Genomic DNA, 20555 nt, shown 5'->3' on the forward strand with positions numbered 1-20555 from the left:
GGTTCTCAACCTTGGCTGCACATTAGGATCACCTGGGAATCTTTTTAAAATCCTGATTTCTGGGCCTCATCCTCCGGAAATTCTGTTTCTTTGTTATGGGGTGGGGCTTAGTAACAAAGAAACAGAATTTCTGGAGGATGAGGCCCAGAAATCAGGATTTTAAAAAGATTCCCAGGTGATCCTAATGTGCAGCCAAGGTTGAGAACCACTGCTCTAGAGTGTTACTGCTATGGTGGGTTGGGCTTGGGCCTATGTCCCCATATGTACAGAGCTGAATACAGTGGGTCTCTGAGAAGAAGTCAGATTTCCCTGGATGTGGAACGGCAGATGAGCTTAGTCCTGTGCTGGCTCCAGTGGAATGGAGGGAGATAAGGCAGCTCTCAAGGTGGTTCCTTCCAGGAAGGGGATGCCTGCCGGGCTTGGAGAGCCTTTGCTACCACGTGTTCCCACTGGGCATCTGATATCTCCGAGCCCAGGCAGGAACCCCTGAGGCAAGCAGGCTTACTCCAGCCAATGTCCTTTTCACTGGCTCCACCTGTTCTGGCTCCATGGGAATAGGGCTGTGCTTGCTCAACGCTATAGCTCTCCCTCATCTTCATCCTCACTCTCTAATGGTGGTTCTGGCAAATGAAGCCCAGGGCCTGGATCGGATCCTGGATATTGGCAACTACATCTTCTCCATCCCCCACCGGAGCCAGTTCAGGATCTTGGTTCAGGGACTGAGAGGAGTCGCCAGCTGGGCCTGCCCGGGTTTCCTCCTGCTCTTCCTCAGGCTCCTCACTGCTCCAATCCCCAGTGCCTTCTGCAGGGCCCTGGTGCTGCCCCAGTTCCTCAGTCTGATTGGGGAAGATACGCTCACGGCCTATGGTGTCTCCCCTTAGAACAACTGCTGCCATCCGGGCAGGGGACGCTCAGAGCCTGCGTTCGAACCGGCACCTTCACTTCTAGCGGGGCAGCTGTGTGTGATTCTTGATTTGGAAGATGGGACTCAAGGAAGAGACAGGAGAGAAAGGGGGATCATAGAAAGGGCAGATGGACTGAAGAGGGGTCCAAGGAAAAGAGAGTGGGGAGGGGAGGGGCAGCACAGGGGCCCCTGAGGCTGGGAGCTGATCCCAGAAAGGTTGCCCAGGGGTGATACAAGGGCTGTTCTTCCGAGAGTCAGTAGCTGCAGCTGGGAAAGGGGATTCTGTTTCCTTGCCTCAGAGCCACGTGGGAGCTGCGTCATCAGCCTTGCACGACCAGACTTTCTTCTCAAATCATACATCCCAGGGGGATCTCCCTCTCTTGGTGCCTGACTAGAGGGAACTGTTGAATTTGGGGGTTTCTCTTGCTGAGATATTATGCACCCCAACTGGGGATCAAACCCGTAACCTGGGTATGTGCCCTGACCGGGAATTGAATCCGCAAACTTTTGGTGTACTGGATGAACCTCCAACCAACTGAGCCAAGTAAGCCAGGGCTGCCTCAGGGTTTTTCCTTCATCCAGTTTTTAAGGTTTTGGGTCTTGGTCGTGGGTGGAAAGTGTTAATGGGGAAGCTTGGGGAAGGGCGAAAGCACAGCTTCAGGGTAGCCCACATAGGGAAGAGGCTGTCTTCACCAAGCCTGGGGCACAGGATGGAGGTAAGAATGTGGTTGCTAAGGGCTCTGCCCAGAGGGCCCCGGTGGCTGGGCTGGCGGGTACCCACCTGGGAGGGCAGGGCTGATAAGCCGGTGTGATCGATCACTGGGCTAATGGAGGGGGTCCCAGCAGAGTACAGGGGCAGAGAATGTGCCAGGACCAAGGGGACCCTGAGCTCCCCCTGGAAATGGGAGAACCCCTACCACAGCTCAACTGGAACTGAGTTCTTATTTGTGAAACACTAAGAGGCAGAGGCAAGACCTCTAAGCTCAGAAAGTAACAAATGCTGAAGGGTGTGTGTGTGTGTGTGTGTTTACACGTTTAGGGTGGGGCTCATAGGCCCAAGCCAGGCCTGAAATCCCCTTGTCTTCAACCCAGACAATCACTTGAGAGGTGGTTTCTCCAGACCAATGAGATGGCCACATGGTGCCAATGGCACACCTGCTTTACCAGCTTGGAGTAGAAAGTTAGGTCAAATCATTTTAAAAGCATATGAAATGATGACCACCTGCCCCCTTGATATCCTGAGCCCCTTTATCCCTGAGAACTCTGAAACCAGGTGTTACTAACTGTAAACAAGGTCAAGGACCAAGCTCACGAGCCCTCCTAGAAAGGTGACCCTTGTTCCCTTTCCTCAGGGCTGTGGGCATCCTGGGAGTGGAGCATATGTCCACATAAGATAATCAAATGGGTACAGGCCTAGGTCCTGTGGCCCTGATGGTGCATCAGTCTTGCTGCTGAGTCACAGGAGGAGTAGGTGCGGTGAGGGCCTGTGAAGGCAAGTCCTCATCAGGCCCCGGGAGCACCACCACCAGGTCTTAGGAGCAGGTGGAGGGAGATGCTTGCTAGGTGATGGCTTAGCTCCCAGGTGGCTCCTGGAGGAGTTTCTGAACCTCGTTCCACACAGAGGATCCACCCAGGGCTCTTCTACCTCCAGCCCCCCTCTGTGCTTCCCAAGCAAGGAGCCCTCTCCTTTTTGGGGCAAATTTCCCTGCTACCTGCCCTATAGTCACCCTTCTTCACTTCCTGGCTCCCTAGACAATCCTCAGACCTCCACTGAGATGGGGTGGAGGGACCCCTTTTCTTTCAAAATCCTTCTTATCTTTCGCAAGAGTTCCCAGAACCCCAAGCACAGGCCGGAATGGTTAGCATATGAAAAACCAGTTCTTCCTCCCTGGGAGCTGGTAGGACTCGGTCTTCATACCTCTGGGGAAGGAGGGCAATTTTAGCATTCCATTCTGTGAGCGGCATGGCAAGATTAAGTTTCCTATTAAACTACTTGGCCATGGATTCCTTCTTGGAAGCCGAGCTGTTCAGGGGTATCTGGCTCTGGGGCTCTGCCTTAGGCTCTGTCCATGAGGACAGAGGAAGAACGGGAGGCATTTCCTCCCTGAGGCTCTGGCTGCTGGCCTTTAGCTGGGCAGGGGAGTCTGGGAGATGTGGCCTCCTTGGAGGTAAGGTCTTCTGTCCACGGCTGGGCACTGGGCACATGGCATCACCACTGTGCGTTGGTGGCCCTGTCAGCAAAGAACAGTGGCGTAGCTGCTCAGGTGTAGAGTTCCTTAGTGCAGAGAAAGTCTTGCTCCCTCCCGGTGCCTTCTGTTAGGCTGTACTGGCCTGGCTCCCGGACACTGAGGACGCCAGTGACTTGCTTCCCTGCTCCCCACCTCTGGCAGGTGCAGCTCCAGGGTTACCTGGCTCTCATAATGCATGCACAGGTGCACATGTGCACACACGGGCGTGTGCAATGCATACGCTCACAAATATACTATGCATGGCCACACCCACTCATATATGCATTCACACACAATCACACACTCACAGATACACTCCACAGTCATACCCTGGTGTGGATATACATACTCGGAAACAATGTGATACCGTTGTAATTAACCTAGTTATTAATAACAGGAAAGGAGCAAAGGGAAGGCCAATTATCACAGACATGTCATTTGGACAGCTTCACCAGGAAGCTAAAGCTTTCCACTCCCCAGGGAGCCACCGATCTATTCCCTGCAGATCACTGGGAGAAGGGACAGACAGGGAGAACAGACGCATGCCCAGTAATGTTGGGGTGACCCCAGGAAGGTCCTTGTCTGTCAGTCACAGCTGGGAATAGGTCATTGGCCAGAATGGGTACGGCCACTGCAAGGGTGTGAAATTTGGACCATTTAACCCCCTAAACCAGTGGTTCTCAACCTTCCTGATGCCGGGACCCTTTAATACAGTTCCTCATGTTGTGGTGACCCCCAATTTCATTGTTACAAATTGAACATAATTAAAGCATAGTGATTCATCACAAAACAATATGTAATTATATATGTGTTTTCAGATGGTCTTAGGCGACCCCTGTGAAAGGGTCGTTCGACCCCCAAAGGGTGGCGACCCACAGGTTGAGAACCGCTGCCATAAACAAAGGAACTCACTTTCTTGGTTGCTCTTATGCTCTTGGGACTCTTGTTGCAGGGGGCCTTGTTCTGGATTAGGTTTGTGTTTTTTTTTAATAGGTTTTGACTTAAGGGAATGTTGTGGCTGAAGGCTTGGCCTGCAGGCACCTTGGCAGGTGTGGGTGGGCACCTGGAACACAGTGGGAGGGAACAGCCCTCACCACCTGGTTACTAGGGTCTGCAAAGGAGTAGACACCTAGTGTGGGCCCACACAACCCTCTCCGTCTGATCTTCTACCCAGACCACTACAACTTTCTCCACATCAGCGATAAGGCTATTTTGCTTTCTCATCATTCGTGTGTTCACTGGAGCAGCAACTTTTAATTTCCTTCAAAAACTTCCTCTGATTTCACAACATGGCTGTTTGGTATAGGCTTTCAGTGTATCTTGGCTTTCAACATGCGTTCCTCGCTAACCTCAATAATTTCTAGCTTTTGATTTAAAGAGACATGACTCTCCCTTTCATTTGAACACTTCAAGGCCATTGTAGGGTTATTAATTGGCTGAATTTTGATATTGCTGTCTCATGGAATAGGGAGGCCTGAGGAGAGGGAGAGAGATGGGGGAATGGCCAGTCAGTGGAGCAGTCAGAACACACATTTATTAGGTTCACCATCTTCTATAGCCAGAGTTCACAGCACCCTAAAGCAATTACAATAGTAACACAAAGATTGCTATAAAATATAATAAGGAAAATTTTGAAATGGCGTGGGAATTATCAAAATGTGACACAGAGCCCTGGCAAGTTTTGCTCAGTGGTTAGAGTGTCGGCCCTTGGAACAAAGGGTTGCAGGTGCAATCCCTGGCCCCAGTTGGGTCGTGTGCAGGAGGCAACTAATTGATGTGTCTCTTTCACAGCGATGTTTCTCACTCTCTCTCTCTCTCTCTCCTCTCCTTCCCCTCCATTCTCCCTAAAACAATCAATGGGGAAAAATATCCTCAGGTGAGGATTTAAAAAAAAAAGTGACACAGAGACTAATGCTGAGTAAATGCTGTTAGAAAAATGGTGCCTATGAGAATTGCTCGAGACAGGATTGTCATAAACCTTCAGTGAGTAAAAAAGTATCTGTAAAGCGCAATAGCGTGAAACACCATAAAATGAGGCACGCTGTGTCTACAAGCCAAGGGAGGCCTGAGGCTACCAGCAGTTGGGAGAGAGGCTCAGAACAGTTCCTTCCCTGGTGCCTTCAGAGCATGGCCTCGATGATGCCTTAGTTTTGGACTTCTGGTCTCCACAATTGTGAGACCATGAGTTTCTGTTGTTTGAAGCATCCAGTTAGTGGTACTTTGTTATGGCAGCCCTAATGCTATGGTCTGAATGTTTGTGTCGCCCCCAAATTCTCATGTTGAAACCCTAATGTCCAATGTGATGGTGCTAATAGGTGGGACCTTTGGGAGATTCTTAACTAATGAGGATGGAGCCCTCATGAATGGGATTAGTGCCCTCATAAAAGAGGATCCAGAGAGATCCCTAGCCCCACCCCTTCCTCCATGTGAGGACACAGTGAGAAGGCGCCAGCTATGAACCTGGAAGCAAGCCCCCAGCAGAAGGTGGCCATGCTGACGCTTTGATCTTGGACTTTCCAGCCTCCAGAACCATGAGCATTACGTTTCTGTTGTTTATAAGCTCCCCAGTCTGTGGTATTTTGTTATAGCAGCTGAATAGATTAAGACACACAGGAAACAAAACCAGGCCCCTTCCAGTGATGATAAACTATGCTGTTGGAAAGACACAACTGCACTGCCTATGTTAAAGATGGCACAGTGGTGTTATCCCTAGAATCCAAGAGAACCGAACTGAGGAATCTATTCCTATAGTAACTAGTTGTGTTTCCTACTATAGTAAAAAAGATTTTATTTTTATTTTTTAAATATATTTTTATTGATTTCAGAGAGGAAGGGAGAGGGAAATAGAAACATCAATGATGAGAGAGAATCATTGATCGGCTGCCTCCTGAATGCCCCACACTGGGGATCAAACCTGCAACCCGGACATGTGCCCTGATCGGGATTCGAACTATGACCTCTGGTTCATAGGTCGACACTCAACCACGCCGGACAGGCTCAAAAAGATTTTAGATACAACAAAATTAGCTTTGGAATTTACAAATCATGAATGCATGCATGCACACATTAGACACACATGCAAATATGCATGCACATATTTGCTCCTTCATTTGGTTTTCTGGAATTTTCAAGTTTACAGATATCACCTTAAGGAGTCCGTTCAAATTGCAGGAAAGCCACTTATTCTAAGGACACAGCAATTCTAACATTGCTGATACTCTCATAGGAAGTGCTTCTGTGTTAGGAAGTTTAGAAGGTGGAAACGGAGCTCCTGGAGTTGCATTCAGAAGACTGTTCATAAAGGCAGTGTCAGCAGGCTTCACCGTATAGGGGCTCACAGTGGGCGAGCAGAGCAGGACTGGGGAACACAGCCTCTTGTGAAGGACAGAGAGCCTTAAGCAGGTGGAGCAGATTTCAACACAAGCTCTTTTATGTCAAACTCTTTTTCAGGATTCAGCTTTACAAATAAGCCTAAATGAACAAACAAAAAACCAGAAGATGATTATAAGTCAACTGACTTCAACCTCATGAGACTTCTCTAAGTAGAAATATGTATTCAAAGAAAGGCATTTAGATTCATATTTGTACCTTCAGTCTATCTCTCATTTTTCAGCAAAATTATGAATCAACTTTTGATGATATCAATACTGTATTATCTTCCCTAGGTAACCAGATCCTCTACCACTTGGTCATTTCATGGTTCATTACCACTTTCATTAGAGAGAGTCAGGGAAGTGAAAGGAAGTACAATTACAACCGGGCCATCTGGTACCTTTAGGATACTGAAAGATTTCGTAAGATAGGAAGTATGAACAACAGCCTGGAATTGAGTTTTTAAATTGATTACGGATTCAAATTATTCATGGTCTTCCTCCTGCTTCTTTCATCCATCATTCCTGCAAATAGCTGATGCTTAGGGGGTAAATGAATTTCTTAAACAAGACACAAAAAGCATTAACCATCAAGGAAAAAAGTTAATAAATGTGACTATATTAACATGAAAAACTCTTGTTCAGAAAAAATACTTCTTAAAGAAAATAGGACAACTTACATACTAAAAGGAAATATATGCAGTTTATGTATCCAGTAAAAAGATTAGTTTAATATAACATAATAAATATAAACCAGAAAAAATGAGAAAAAAAACCACAATAAAAGAGGCTGAACAAACAGGAATGCCACAGAATGGGAAACAAATATGGTCAATAAATATATGAAGAGATGCTCAACTCCATATGTGATCAAAGAAATACAAATCAAAATCACACTAAGATACAATTTTATAACCATTTGATTGGCAAAAATCCAGAAGTCTGATTTTACCAACTGCTAGAGAAGATGGGGATCAACAGAATCTCATATATTGCTGGTGGGTGTATAAACTGGCACCACTTTAGAAAACAATCTGACATTCCCCTGTAGAACTGAACACTCTCATACTCTACAACCGAGAAATGCTACTCCTCAGTTCATGCCAAGAGCTGGCCCATGCACACCACCAGCAGACATGACCAAGAATGTTTGTAGCAGCCCCATTCATAATAGTCAGAGGCCCACCATCAGAAGAGGAATAAATCCATTGTGACAGAGTGGGACACTATACAGCAGTAAAAACGGGCAAACTACATAGCCAGCATCATGGGTGGACCTCAGGACCATGAAGCTGAGTGACAAAAAATTAAATCCCAAACAAGCACATGCAGCACAAAATTTTCCTACCAAGTTCAAAAGCAAACACTGAACAATATATTCCTTAGGTACACCTATATTCTTGATTTTAAAAAAATAATAAGGTACAAAGGAATAAAACCCCCAAAATTCTAGACCAGAGTTACTTCTGGAGGAAATGCAGGAGAATGAGATGAGGAAAAGTAATTGGGCAGGGATAAACTATTAAGATTCTGGTTCTTGTTTGATGATAGGTTCCAGGGTGTTTATTATTCAATTAAAAAACAGATACATTAGTGAATGAATAAATGAGATGATCATTCATGTACCAATGATGACTGTGTATCCTAAAGTAGAAATACATATTTCCAAACCTCTGCATCTGGGATTCCTTACAAGAAAAATATAAACAAACAAAAAGCACTGGATATCTAAATTAATTTGTCTAAATCTGAAGTGAATAAAAGTGAGGCTTCAAGGGTCCCCCATCTGCAAAGGTGAGAGCGGGGAGTTGCGCTGTGCTCCACGATGCGGTTGGGGAGCATTTCTAACAAACTGCTATAGAGATCCCAGAAGGAAGAGACCTGCATCTCCAAGACACTAGTAATATGTTGCGATTTCTTTTCTCATGTAAAATAAGAAAACCTTCTGGTGCTTGGGAGGACACTCCATCCAACTGAGCCACCCAGCCAGGGCCCACAGTACTTTTTTATGGCACACACAATACAGTTTATGGATGACCTGTTATCTTTTTAATCAGTCCCTATCTTTGGATATCTGTGTTTTGCCAAATCTTGTGCTATTCCAAATGACGCTGCATAAACAACACAATTACTGGGACCCTAGAGCAACCGCATACATTGTAATTTTGCACAAGTTAGTACACTTGTGGGATTAAGTCCTGGAAATGGGTCAAAGGGTATATATATGATGCTGTAATTTTGATAAATGTTGGCAAATAGCTCCCTACTGGCATGTGTATGGAATACCTTTAACTTATTCTTTGAATGATAGGAAATTAAAATTTTCTGGGCATGTATGGCTTATAAAACCAAAGCAAAAAAACAAAACAAAACCAACAATCAATAAAACAACAACAAAAATAGACCCAGAAAAAAACCCTCACTCAAACAAACCCCCCAAAGGAAAAATACCCAAACCAAACTAAACTAAACCAAAAAAGGGAGTGGCAGCTCCTTACTTGTTGCCTCTGTGTATAGGATCTTCTCATCAACGCTTTGAACATTACAGGACACAAGCAGTTTCCTTCCTTCAATTTTATCAAGTTGGCTATTTATCAAAACAATAGAACAAAGGGGGATAGGTCTGTAGAAAAAAGAAAAAAGGGGGAAAAATCCGTTTTTATCAGATTTTTGTAACATTCAGAGATGATTAAGTGTATGACACCTGATGTCAGTGGTGTGACCATCCTAGATAAACATTCCTTAAAGAGCCTGGTGTTCTGACTTCCGCTATTGCTTCTGATGAGCTTACTGCCAGTGCAATGGTGCCGTCTGGCTTCTAAGAAACAAGACTGCTCTGTTATGGATATCCGTGTATCTCTTGTTTTTAAAGATTTCCTTGCATTCATCTTCTTTAATTTCTCTGTAATATATCTAGATATGAATTTATTTTTATTCATTTTGCTTGATATATGTTGTGCTTTCTGTGTCTGTGGGCTCATGATTTTCTTTAGTTTGAGAATATGTTCATCCATTCTCTCTCCAAATACTGGATCCCTTCCATTCTCTCCGCTCTTCTTCAAGGACTCTGAATAGATCACATTATAAATTTTCATCTGTCCTCTATAGCTTAACCTCTATTTTATATATTCCATCTCTTTTTTTTTCTTTGTGCTGGATTCAGGGTAGTTTCTTCAGTTCTATATTTCTGTTCACTTTCAGATGTGTTTAAATAGCCCTTTAACCTATCAACTGAGGGGGTGCTTGTTTTTAAACAATTACATTTTCATTTCTAAAAATTTTAATTTCTGTGGCAAATCTGCTTAATAATTTTATAATTTCTTGTTGCGTTCTCTTTTTGTGATTTCATCTTTTATTTCTTTAAACACCTCATACACAGTTCTGTTATATTGTGTATCTGATTATCATACCTTAAGTCCCTGAGGATCTAAATATGTTACTCATTGTTTCTTGCTGATTCTCACTTATGGTGGTTTGTTTCCTTGTGAATTTGACACAGGATCTAATTGTTAGGAAAGGGAAATGTCCTTCGAAATTTCTTGTCTGCCATGTTGCATGAAAAAGCCTAATCCAGAGCTTCCCAACCAATATGCCATGGATGGGTTATAGAAATGCTGAGATATTGATCTTGCGGCTGCTAGCCACCACTAATCATTAGCTGCTTTGTCTACTTATCTTAATAAGCTTATCTTAATGTGCTAAGCATGAGGAATTAAATTAACATACTAAAGGCCATATATGAAAAGCCCACAGCTAACATCACCACACTCAATGGTGAAACACTGAATGCTTTTCCTCTAAGATGAGGAAAAAGAGAAGTATGCCCACTTTTGCTATTTCTATTCAACATTGTACTGTAAGTCCCAGCCAGAGCAATTAAGGCAAGGAAAAAAGGAATCCAAATTGAAAAGGAAGAAGTACATTATCTCTGTTCACAGATGACATGATCTAGTATGTAGAAAACCCCAAAGATTCCACAAAAAACTGTTAGAACTAATAAATGAATTCAGCAAAGTTGCAGGATATAAAATCAACACAAAAAAATGAGCTGCATTTCTATACATTAACAATGAACAATCTGAAAAGGGAATTTAAAAAATCGATTTCATTTATAATAGCATCAAAACTAACATACTTAGGAATCAACTTAACCAAGGAGGCCAAAAACTTGTACACTGAAAATTGCAAAACAATGCTGAAAGAAATTAAAAATACAAATAAATGGAAAGATATCCCATGTTTATGGGTTGAAAGACTTCATAATTTGAAGAGGTCCACAGTACCCAAAGCGATCTATAGCAGTGAGGTCATCCCGCTCAACATGGCACAGGTGGAACAGTCTAATATTTTTCTGATCTTTAGCACTATTCTCCATGAATAGGAATCAGGGATCTTAGTAGCTATTCCTTGCCCTGTCACAGATGTGCCTTGTTGCTAGAAGTAAAAGTAATGATAACAACGTTAAAAATAATAATAATAAGCCGCTAACATTTACTGAGTACTTGTTATGTGGCCAGATACTCTCCTAGTTTACATGGATTGATTCATTTACTGCTCACGATGAGACATGCCTGGGAATTTATGGTCCCCAAGGTAGGATTTCCCTATGACTTAGCCTATGATTGACGTGTGAGATGTGAAGTCTCTAGTTCCCTTGCCTGAGGTAGGGGCAATTCTGAGGCACATGTTTCACTCCAAAGTTCCATGTGTGATCAGGCTGCTGCTCCCCTTTTTGGGACTGTGAGCTCAACCTTGGTTGGCTTCTTCCCCTCCCCTGTCCTGTGTCTCCCACTGCCTTGCTAGCTTTCTTCTGGGAGCACCGCCTTAATAATTATTTGCACGTACATCTTTGTCTCAGACTCTGTTGCTGGTAAACCTGACCTATGACACCTAAGTAGTAGAGAATACACGTGAATTTACCTTTTAAAATTGATGTTGAGATTGGCAGTCATGACAATTCCCCCAGATACAATCGCATTCATACCAACAGTAGCATCAATCATGGTTGCAATGGCACCTCCGTGAAAAAATCTAGTTATAATAAGAGGAAAAGAGAAGTGTTTCAAAAAAGTCTGAAAAGAGAGTCCCTTAGCCGGGGGGGTTGAAGGCGGGGAGATTAACCAAGCATCTCCACATAATTTGCTTAAGAAAGGTCCACTTTGTCCATGCTCAGTGTACTGAACGTCAAATATCCATGTCCCCAACTTTATTGTGTTCATACCATAATGGTGTAGTACTTATAATAAACCAGGTAATCAGATCACAAGCAAGCAAAACGTTAAAATATCATTTAGAAAATTGATGTTTGCATTTAACTAACTATACACATCATTGTGTAAAAATTTAGGAAATGTAGGTAAACAAATGAAAAATAAATAAAAAATTATGAGGCCCTCTAGTGACAAAGCCACTGTTAACATGCCAATGATACTCTCTCAAATTATACTCTGTTGCCTTATGTCTCCTATGCTTTTGTGATTTATTATAAACATCTTTCCATGTCAACAAATGTCTCTACATCACCATTTTAATGCCTTCATTCTAGTCCCTGAACACACAGGGACAGTGTAAAATAACACTCCTTTAGACCCACATTTCTAGGCTGGCACTCTTACCCAGGCATTCCTTGCAGGTGAGGACCTCCTTGAAACACACAAACTATCCTTTTCTCAGCATCATTATAGAACATCACATATTCAAAGCCCAGGCCATCCTCAAAGCTTCTGGTGAAGAGCCGGCCCTGTGACAGTTTTTCTTTGTTTATGAGCTCGGAGGCTGTAGGGAAATAAGCTGGATGGGCACATGAGAAACACGTATGAGAAAGATGCCATCACAGAGAAGTGCTGAGGCTGTGGGAGGGGGGAGGCTCTCTGGGGTCTTTTGTTCACTCCCGCTAATGGTGACGAGGATGCCAGTGGGAGGCAGTCTTATTCTTGGCAAAAGGCTTTATGCCTTCCCACAAACTGCAAAATTCATTGAGGTTTCTGGTCTATAAAACTGGAGACTATAGAAACCCCTGCATTACACTCCTCCCCTTTCCAAGTGGTAACTAGTGCTTCAATCTCTTCTTAGTTTTATATTTGATATTTAAATATTCTTTTTAAAAATATGTTTTTATTGATTTTAGAGAGGGAGGAAAAGAGAGGCGGGGCCGGGGAGGGGGGGAAGATATATATTGAGAAATACTTATGTGAGAGAAAATCATTGATCAGCTGCCTGCACCTGCACAGCCCAGGAATCAAACCGATGACCTTTTGGTGCATGGGAGGATGCTTAAGCAACTGAGCAACACCAGCCAGGACAATATTTAAATATTCTTTATGGGAGAATTGCTTGCTGTTCCTACCATGAATAAAGGTTGGGAAGTCTTGACTCCTTTGAGTTGCTATATACTCATATGAAGGCAAATGTATCCAGGAGCCATCTTCACATTTCTTCATGAACTGGTCAAAGAGGAGCCTCATGTCCTTGCTCCAGCAGGGTTTGGGGAGAGAATGGTCCTTATCAGAGACCTTCTCAGAAGAAAGCAACCTCTAAAGAGAAGAAAAGGAAGAGTAATGGGAGGTGCATTCTATGCCATAACACATTCGCCTATTTTTAAGACTATTTTGCTGCTTTTCCTCTTCACAGAAGCATTCATTTCAGAATGGAAGCAAATTTCAAGGATTATGTGGTCCAACCTCCCTGGGAAAAATGGGGATTGTGATAAAGTAAATGATTTGCTCAATGTCACCCAACTAGCTACTGGAAGAGGCAGCATCAAGCCCAGGTCTGTGGATCCTCCCCCGCCCCCTGAGATTGGCAGTCATGACAATTCCCCCAGATACAATCGCATTCATACCAACAGTAGCATCAATCATGGTTGCAATGGCACCTCCGTGAAAAAATCTAGTTATAATAAGAGGAAAAGAGAAGTGTTTCAAAAAAGTCTGAAAAGAGAGTCCCTTAGCCGGGGGGGTTGAAGGCGGGGAGATTAACCAAGCATCTCCACATAATTTGCTTAAGAAAGGTCCACTTTGTCCATGCTCAGTGTACTGAACGTCAAATATCCATGTCCCCAACTTTATTGTGTTCATACCATAATGGTGTAGTACTTATAATAAACCAGGTAATCAGATCACAAGCAAGCAAAACGTTAAAATATCATTTAGAAAATTGATGTTTGCATTTAACTAACTATACACATCATTGTGTAAAAATTTAGGAAATGTAGGTAAACAAATGAAAAATAAATAAAAAATTATGAGGCCCTCTAGTGACAAAGCCACTGTTAACATGCCAATGATACTCTCTCAAATTATACTCTGTTGCCTTATGTCTCCTATGCTTTTGTGATTTATTATAAACATCTTTCCATGTCAACAAATGTCTCTACATCACCATTTTAATGCCTTCATTCTAGTCCCTGAACACACAGGGACAGTGTAAAGTAACACTCCTTTAGACCCACATTTCTAGGCTGGCACTCTTACCCAGGCATTCCTTGCAGGTGAGGACCTCCTTGAAACACACAAACTATCCTTTTCTCAGCATCATTATAGAACATCACATATTCAAAGCCCAGGCCATCCTCAAAGCTTCTGGTGAAGAGCCGGCCCTGTGACAGTTTTTCTTTGTTTATGAGCTCGGAGGCTGTAGGGAAATAAGCTGGATGGGCACAGGAGAAACACGTATGAGAAAGATGCCATCACAGAGAAGTGCTGAGGCTGTGGGAGGGTGGAGGCTCTCTGGGGTCTTTTGTTCACTCCTGCTAATGTTGACGAGGATGCCAGTGGGAGGCAGTCTTATTCTTGGCAAAAGGCTTTATGCCTTCCCACAAACTGCAAAATTCATTGAGGTTTCTGGTCTATAAAACTGGAGACTATAGAAACCCCTGCATTACACTCCTCCCCTTTCCAAGTGGTAACTAGTGCTTCAATCTCTTCTTAGTTTTATATTTGATATTTAAATATTCTTTTTAAAAATATGTTTTTATTGATTTTAGAGAGGGAGGAAAAGAGAGGCGGGGCCGGGGAGGGGGGGAAGATATATATTGAGAAATACTTATGTGAGAGAAAATCATTGATCAGCTGCCTGCACCTGCACAGCCCAGGAATCAAACCGATGACCTTTTGGTGCATGGGAGGATGCTTAAGCAACTGAGCAACACCAGCCAGGACAATATTTAAATATTCTTTATGGGAGAATTGCTTGCTGTTCCTACCATGAATAAAGGTTGGGAAGTCTTGACTCCTTTGAGTTGCTATATACTCATATGAAGGCAAATGTATCCAGGAGCCATCTTCACATTTCTTCATGAACTGGTCAAAGAGGAGCCTCATGTCCTTGCTCCAGCAGGGTTTGGGGAGAGAATGGTCCTTATCAGAGACCTTCTCAGAAGAAAGCAACCTCTAAAGAGAAGAAAAGGAAGAGTAATGGGAGGTGCATTCTATGCCATAACACATTCGCCTATTTTTAAGACTATTTTGCTGCTTTTCCTCTTCACAGAAGCATTCATTTCAGAATGGAAGCAAATTTCAAGGATTATGTGGTCCAACCTCCCTGGGAAAAATGGGGATTGTGATAAAGTAAATGATTTGCTCAATGTCACCCAACTAGCTACTGGAAGAGGCAGCATCAAGCCCAGGTCTGTGGATCCTCCCCCGCCCCCTTTTTTTCAAACTTTAATCAAGCACAGGTGAGCCAGGTACTGGAAATAAAGATAAATGAAGGATAGACAGTTTTTTCCATGTAAAAAGTGCTACCAGTGGGGTATGCACAGGAAGCCAGAGCACAGGGAAGAGGTATTCATCTCAGATTGGGGGTTCCAGGAGGGGTTCTATTTGGTATCTTAAAATATTATGTTACAGAGAAGAGCAAATTTCTTTATCAATTGCATATAATCAGATCTATAACCATGCCTTTTGCAGTTCTTTTTGTCACTTACAGTCATTAGAGATACTTTTGCAAATATATTTTTATTGATTTCAGAGAAGGGAGAGGGAGAGAGATAGAAACATCAATGATGAGAGAGAATCATTGATCAGCTGCCTCCTGCATGCCCCTACTGGGGATCAAGCCCTAAGAAACCCAGTCAGGAGACCAGGAATTGAACCATGATCTCCTGGTTCACAGGTCGACACGCAACCACTGAGCCACACCAGCCAGACCAGATGGGACTTTCTTAAAAGAACTCCCTCTTGGCCTGGTATAGACACTGGTGAAGCAGTTGGCAGTGGCAGCTTGTCTAAGGTTTATTCACCTGTGTCTCAACTGGATGGAGGATCTATTTTATAAGGTACTCCAACTGGGTGCTGACCACTGGAATGGCTGCCTAGCCTGCCTTGACAGTGAAGTGAAATGGCCTACTGAACTTGTTTCATTCAGTGCTTCGACAGGGAGGTGGGTAGGTCAGCCCCTGTGGTTGCTTTAATTAGTATTTCTATTTTGGGCAAAGGGTTGTAGGAAAGGTCATTTCAGTCCTGGTGTGCACTGAGCTTGTGGTTGGTTAAGCAGGAACAGCCTCCAGGACGTTAGATTCAGGGCACAGCGTATGTTTAATTCTCGAGGTTTGAGAAACACCCGTGGGACAATCTAAACCATCCTCAGGTGATGATCCCTGGTCTGGCTGTTTACCTCTAGACTCTACTAGAGTCTAGAGCAGCGGTTGCCAACCTTTTGGACCTCATGGACCACCAGTGGTCTGCTGGTTGGCGGGTTGAGAAACGCCTGCTAGCAATCCAAGACGCCCTTAGGTGACAGTCTCTGGTTGGGCTGTCTAACTCTGGGGTTGAGGAATGTCTGCTGAGCAATCCAACACATCCTCTGGTGAGACTCTCTGGTCTGGTTGTCCTGCAGGAGTTGAATTTTATTCTTTGTGGGTATATTTTTATTTGCCTTTTGTCTTATATGTAAATGTGTGTGTCGGCTATGGGAAAAACTCAAACTCGATACCCAAACGCAGCCCCCCGGGAGTGCATTCTTCAGAACTGGATAAAAGGAGCTCTGCTTATTTGACTTAAAGAAATTAAGGGCTTATATAAATTAAGAAATATAACAAATGGGTTAATGGTAGAAAATTGCCTGTCCTGTCCAAGTAGCCTTGCTCTAGGCTGGGAGTCCACCGTGGATTTGGGTGGCACTGTTTTCTAAGTACAGCTTCTTTGCTCCCTTGGGTTTCAGCATCTAGTAACCACATATAAGCTTCTCCCCAGCAACCCCCGCCCGGCTTCCACCTAAGGAGCACACCTCTGGAGCACTCCCAGCCAGAGGGGAACTCATGGTGGGAAATGGGAATGGCACCCCAGCAGTTCCCTGAACAGCAAGATTCCCATCAGACAGGTGGTACCACACTCACTAAGGAAGACAAGCACGTGAGCTCATGGTTTCCAGTGGAGGTGATGTGGGACAGAAGAGAGGGATCTCTTTTCTAGAAGACAAGCAAGACTGAGAGGCAAAGGTCTGGCGATGGGACTTGGGGCCAGTCTATGGCCAATGGTGTAAAGATGTATGCTTGAGGTTATATGGAAAGAATTACTGGTTTTATCTATAAGCAGTTTGAATAAGACTCCCACTGCTTTCCTTCTCTGAAGGCTGAGAAAAAAAATATGACACATCTCTTCAAAGAGTCTCATTGATATAAAGAAATATTCTATTAGCAGCTTTGATTTTAGAAATTTTACCAAAGGTGTGGTAACACAGGCCAAGTATCCTAGGAGTATTGGGGGAAAAATAGATTACCTGATTGGATTGGTGCCAGAAAAAGAGAAAAAAGTCTGCTGTGATTTAAAAATGTAGTTTGAGTCAGTTTATTGGACTTGCAAAAATGAAGCAGGTAGAATCAATCACATGTATGTATTTTGAATAACAGAGGTCAAAGGTTGGGCTTCCTAGCCACATAGTATGGGAGAGGAAGGTGGAAATGACACAGGAAAATGAACTGCTTTTAGTAAGATTTCAAAGTGGTCTTAAGAAGTAATTGATTGGTTCCTGTTCATTCATATGCAAGATAGTCTTGAGATCACTGATTCTATCTAGGCAGGTGCACAGTCATGCATTCCCTTATGTCAGAGCCCAATCAAGTCCAGAAGACTTCTGAGTCCTTGGCTTTTCTGAGTAGCAGCCCATTAGCTCCCCCTCTTTCCTCCTAAAGTGTGGGGTGGTGCAGGTGGAGGTGAGAGTGTGCTTGCACTGAACTGCCTGCACTGGCTTCTGCCATCTGAACCAGCCCTTATAAAGGAGTTCCTGGAATCCTATTTCAACCCATAGGACTGACGCTTTCCCCATCCAGTAGGAGCCATATAGCTATATTCCCATCAACATCTTCACTGACCAATCAAAGTGGCTCCATTCTGACCAGTCAGGACAGTGCCTTTTGGATCAATCAAACTTCAAGGATTTGGAGTCCTCATTTGTATGAGAACCATCCTGCAGGGATTTCTGTCTATACATGTTAGATCCCCTCTGGCTCTGGGAGCCCACTTTCCCTTTCCACCCAAGACTGCTGTTCCTGGTTGAGCTGAAACAGCAAAGATGTCTCCCTGGCACAGAGTGGAGCAGACCAGACAGGAGCAGAGTAGAGCTATCCAGCCAGAGGGGGGCCTAGCCCCAGGGCTGCCTCACAGCTGTGCTCTATCACAATTGAGCTGTTTCACACAATCGTTTCCCAGTTCAGGAATTCCTGTTGGCTTTGAATGGTGCCATGCCACACAACCATTGGTTGACAAAACCCTTAACCTAATTCAATGAATAAGATGGATGTGAGGCACCATTAAGTCTCTTATCTTCTCAGTTGGTGCTTTCTTGATCAATAAACCTTTCCTTACTCCAAACTCCGACATTTTTAGTTTTGGCCTTCTGAAGCGGGCACATGAACTTGGGTTCTGTAACAAATTTAGGTTTTAGAAAACTCCCTCTGGTGTAACAGATGAATTGCAAGGTGAGAAGTAATGGTAGAGGGACTAGTTAAAAGACTGTTGAAAAGGTCCAGGTGAGATAATGGTTAGAAGCTAAACTAGGTAGAGAGGAGTGAAAAAAAGTTTAAGAGATATTTAGGATACTGGGACCAAGGGAGAGAGGGGTTGGAGAAAGTAGAGAGTCTTGGATGATTCCAGAGTTGTGACTCTGAAGATTGCAGTGGGTAGAGAGAAAAGAAAGAGGAGGTTTTGTTAGTGTTCTTGTGTGTGTCAGGAGGCAAAGAGTGGGAATGAAACTATTAATTTTAGTTTGGGGCATGCTGAGTTTAGGATCCCAGATGTTGTGAGAAGTAAAAATAATAAAAGTTTCAGTTCAAGGAGGAGAGAACTAAGACATACAGTACTTGAAGTAAAGGCACTTGTAAATTCAGAGAATAGACTGCATATGAAGGATGAATGTTAGGGATCATCATTAACTTTTGTTGTCTGGAATAGAGGAAAAGTTTTGTTTGACCTTTGGTTATATATTTTCAAGTGCGACTTGCTGAGTAAAATTATTACTTTAAAAATGTGTCTTCTTTTAAGATTAAGTTACTGGCCAGAAAGAAGCATGACTTATAAAGCCTGTAGCCCTAGCCGGTTTGGCTCAGTGGATAGAGCATTGGCTTGCAGACCCGAAGGGTCCCAGGTTCGATTCTGGCCAAGGGCATGTATCTTGGTTGCAGGCTTCTCTCCGGCCCGGGCCCTGGTCAGGGCGAGTGCAGGAGGCAACCAATCGATGTGTTTCCCTCACATAGATATTTTTCTCTCTTTCCCTTTCTCCCCGACTCTAAAAAGCAATGGAAAAATATCCTCAGGTGAGGATTAAAAAAAAAAAGCCTGTAAATACTGTTAAATATTTTCAACACAGATTACAAGGCACCAATATATAATTAAGGCAGCGGTTCTCAACCTGTGGGTCGCGACCCTTTCACAGGGGTTGCCTAAGACCATCGGAAAACACATATATAATTACATAGTGTTTTTGTGATTAATCACTATGCTTTAATTATGTTCAATTTGTAACAATGAAATTGGGGGTCACCACAACATGAGGAACTGTATTAAAGGGTTGCGGCATTAGGAAGGTTGAGAACCACTGAATTAAGGAAACGGACTTATCTTTGTTGTGAAATCAGCCCAGGACATTTTCTTTTCTAAAGTGTAAGATGATACAGGATTAACAATCTGTACTTTATTATTCTTTAAAAGAAAGCTACAGTAGCTTCCAGTTCTTGCTCAATACAGAGCTGTTCCCTCCTCGATATAGTACTTCATTATAGCACATAGTACATTTTAAACTATATATATATATATACTTTTTATTGATTTCAGAGAGGAAGAAAGGAGATAGAAACATCAATGAGAAAAAATCATTGATCGGCTGCCTCCTGCACGCCCCACACTGGGGATCGAGCCAGCAACCCAGGCATGTGCTCTGACCAGGAATTGAACTGTGACCTCCTGGTTCATAGGTCAACATTCAACCATTGAGCCACACAGGCCGGGCAGTACATGTATTTTTTTAATTTTGAAATTTCACATTTCTTCCAAATTAAGAGAATATTGACTACACCAATGAAATAAAACTTGGTGGTATAGGAACAGTGATAGAAGGCAATAATTTATTTATTATTAACGCCAGGCCCCATGCGAAACACTTTGCTTGCATTATCTCCTTTAACTCCTATGAGGAAACTGGCTTAGAGAGGATCTGGTTACCTGCCAAGCAGAGGAAATGAGGGTTAAACCCGGGGGAGAGAGTGCAGCAGGGTGTAACGGTAAGAGCCAGCCTCCGACGCAACCCTGCCACGTGTTTGCGGTGTGACCTTGTTTGAATAACGTAACCTTCCCTTATTAACATTAGTGGCAGGGGAAGTCCTTCACTTACACACCAGAGTCAAATGTCCTGCACGCTTTCAAAACGGAGTCACCTTCCTACGCGGTCTCTCCTGGTTTCAACCTCGGGGCTGACAGGTCCTGCGGCCGCGAACGCGGATGCCTCTGGGCCTGGATTCTGAGACCAGTTGGCTGAGATGACACATGCACCGCTCACGGCGTGTTCTTCCCGGACCGTCTCGCCACAGCGCCCACTTCTCCGCCCCGGGAACTCACCCGC

General features: G+C 43.7%; 2 protein-coding genes and 1 pseudogene across 2 annotated transcripts; all 3 read right to left on the reverse strand.

Moving 5' to 3' along the window:
* Nucleotides 1-271: 271 nt before the first annotated feature.
* LOC106723786 lies at nucleotides 272-1504 on the reverse strand (annotated as a pseudogene).
* Nucleotides 1505-6051: 4547 nt separating this feature from the next.
* Nucleotides 6052-13062, reverse strand: LOC102245884 (acyl-coenzyme A thioesterase THEM4-like). Its single transcript, XM_005880627.2, has 5 exons — nucleotides 12850-13062; nucleotides 12119-12293; nucleotides 11424-11534; nucleotides 9002-9126; nucleotides 6052-6603 (listed from the first exon to the last, which is right to left on the reverse strand). Exons 1-5 carry the CDS (start codon nucleotides 12965-12967, stop codon nucleotides 6527-6529), a joined length of 606 nt encoding a protein of 201 aa, XP_005880689.1. The 5' UTR covers nucleotides 12968-13062; the 3' UTR covers nucleotides 6052-6526.
* Nucleotides 13063-13240: 178 nt separating this feature from the next.
* Nucleotides 13241-18883, reverse strand: LOC102249483 (acyl-coenzyme A thioesterase THEM4-like). The gene is made up of 4 exons (XM_014528617.1): nucleotides 18266-18883; nucleotides 14707-14893; nucleotides 13976-14150; nucleotides 13241-13391 (listed from the first exon to the last, which is right to left on the reverse strand). Exons 1-4 carry the CDS (start codon nucleotides 18320-18322, stop codon nucleotides 13241-13243), a joined length of 570 nt encoding a protein of 189 aa, XP_014384103.1. The 5' UTR covers nucleotides 18323-18883.
* Between the last annotated feature and the right edge of the window lie 1672 nt (nucleotides 18884-20555).

This window comes from Myotis brandtii, unplaced genomic scaffold, assembly GCF_000412655.1.
Source record: "Myotis brandtii unplaced genomic scaffold, ASM41265v1 scaffold643, whole genome shotgun sequence".
Lineage (NCBI taxonomy): Eukaryota > Metazoa > Chordata > Mammalia > Chiroptera > Vespertilionidae > Myotis > Myotis brandtii.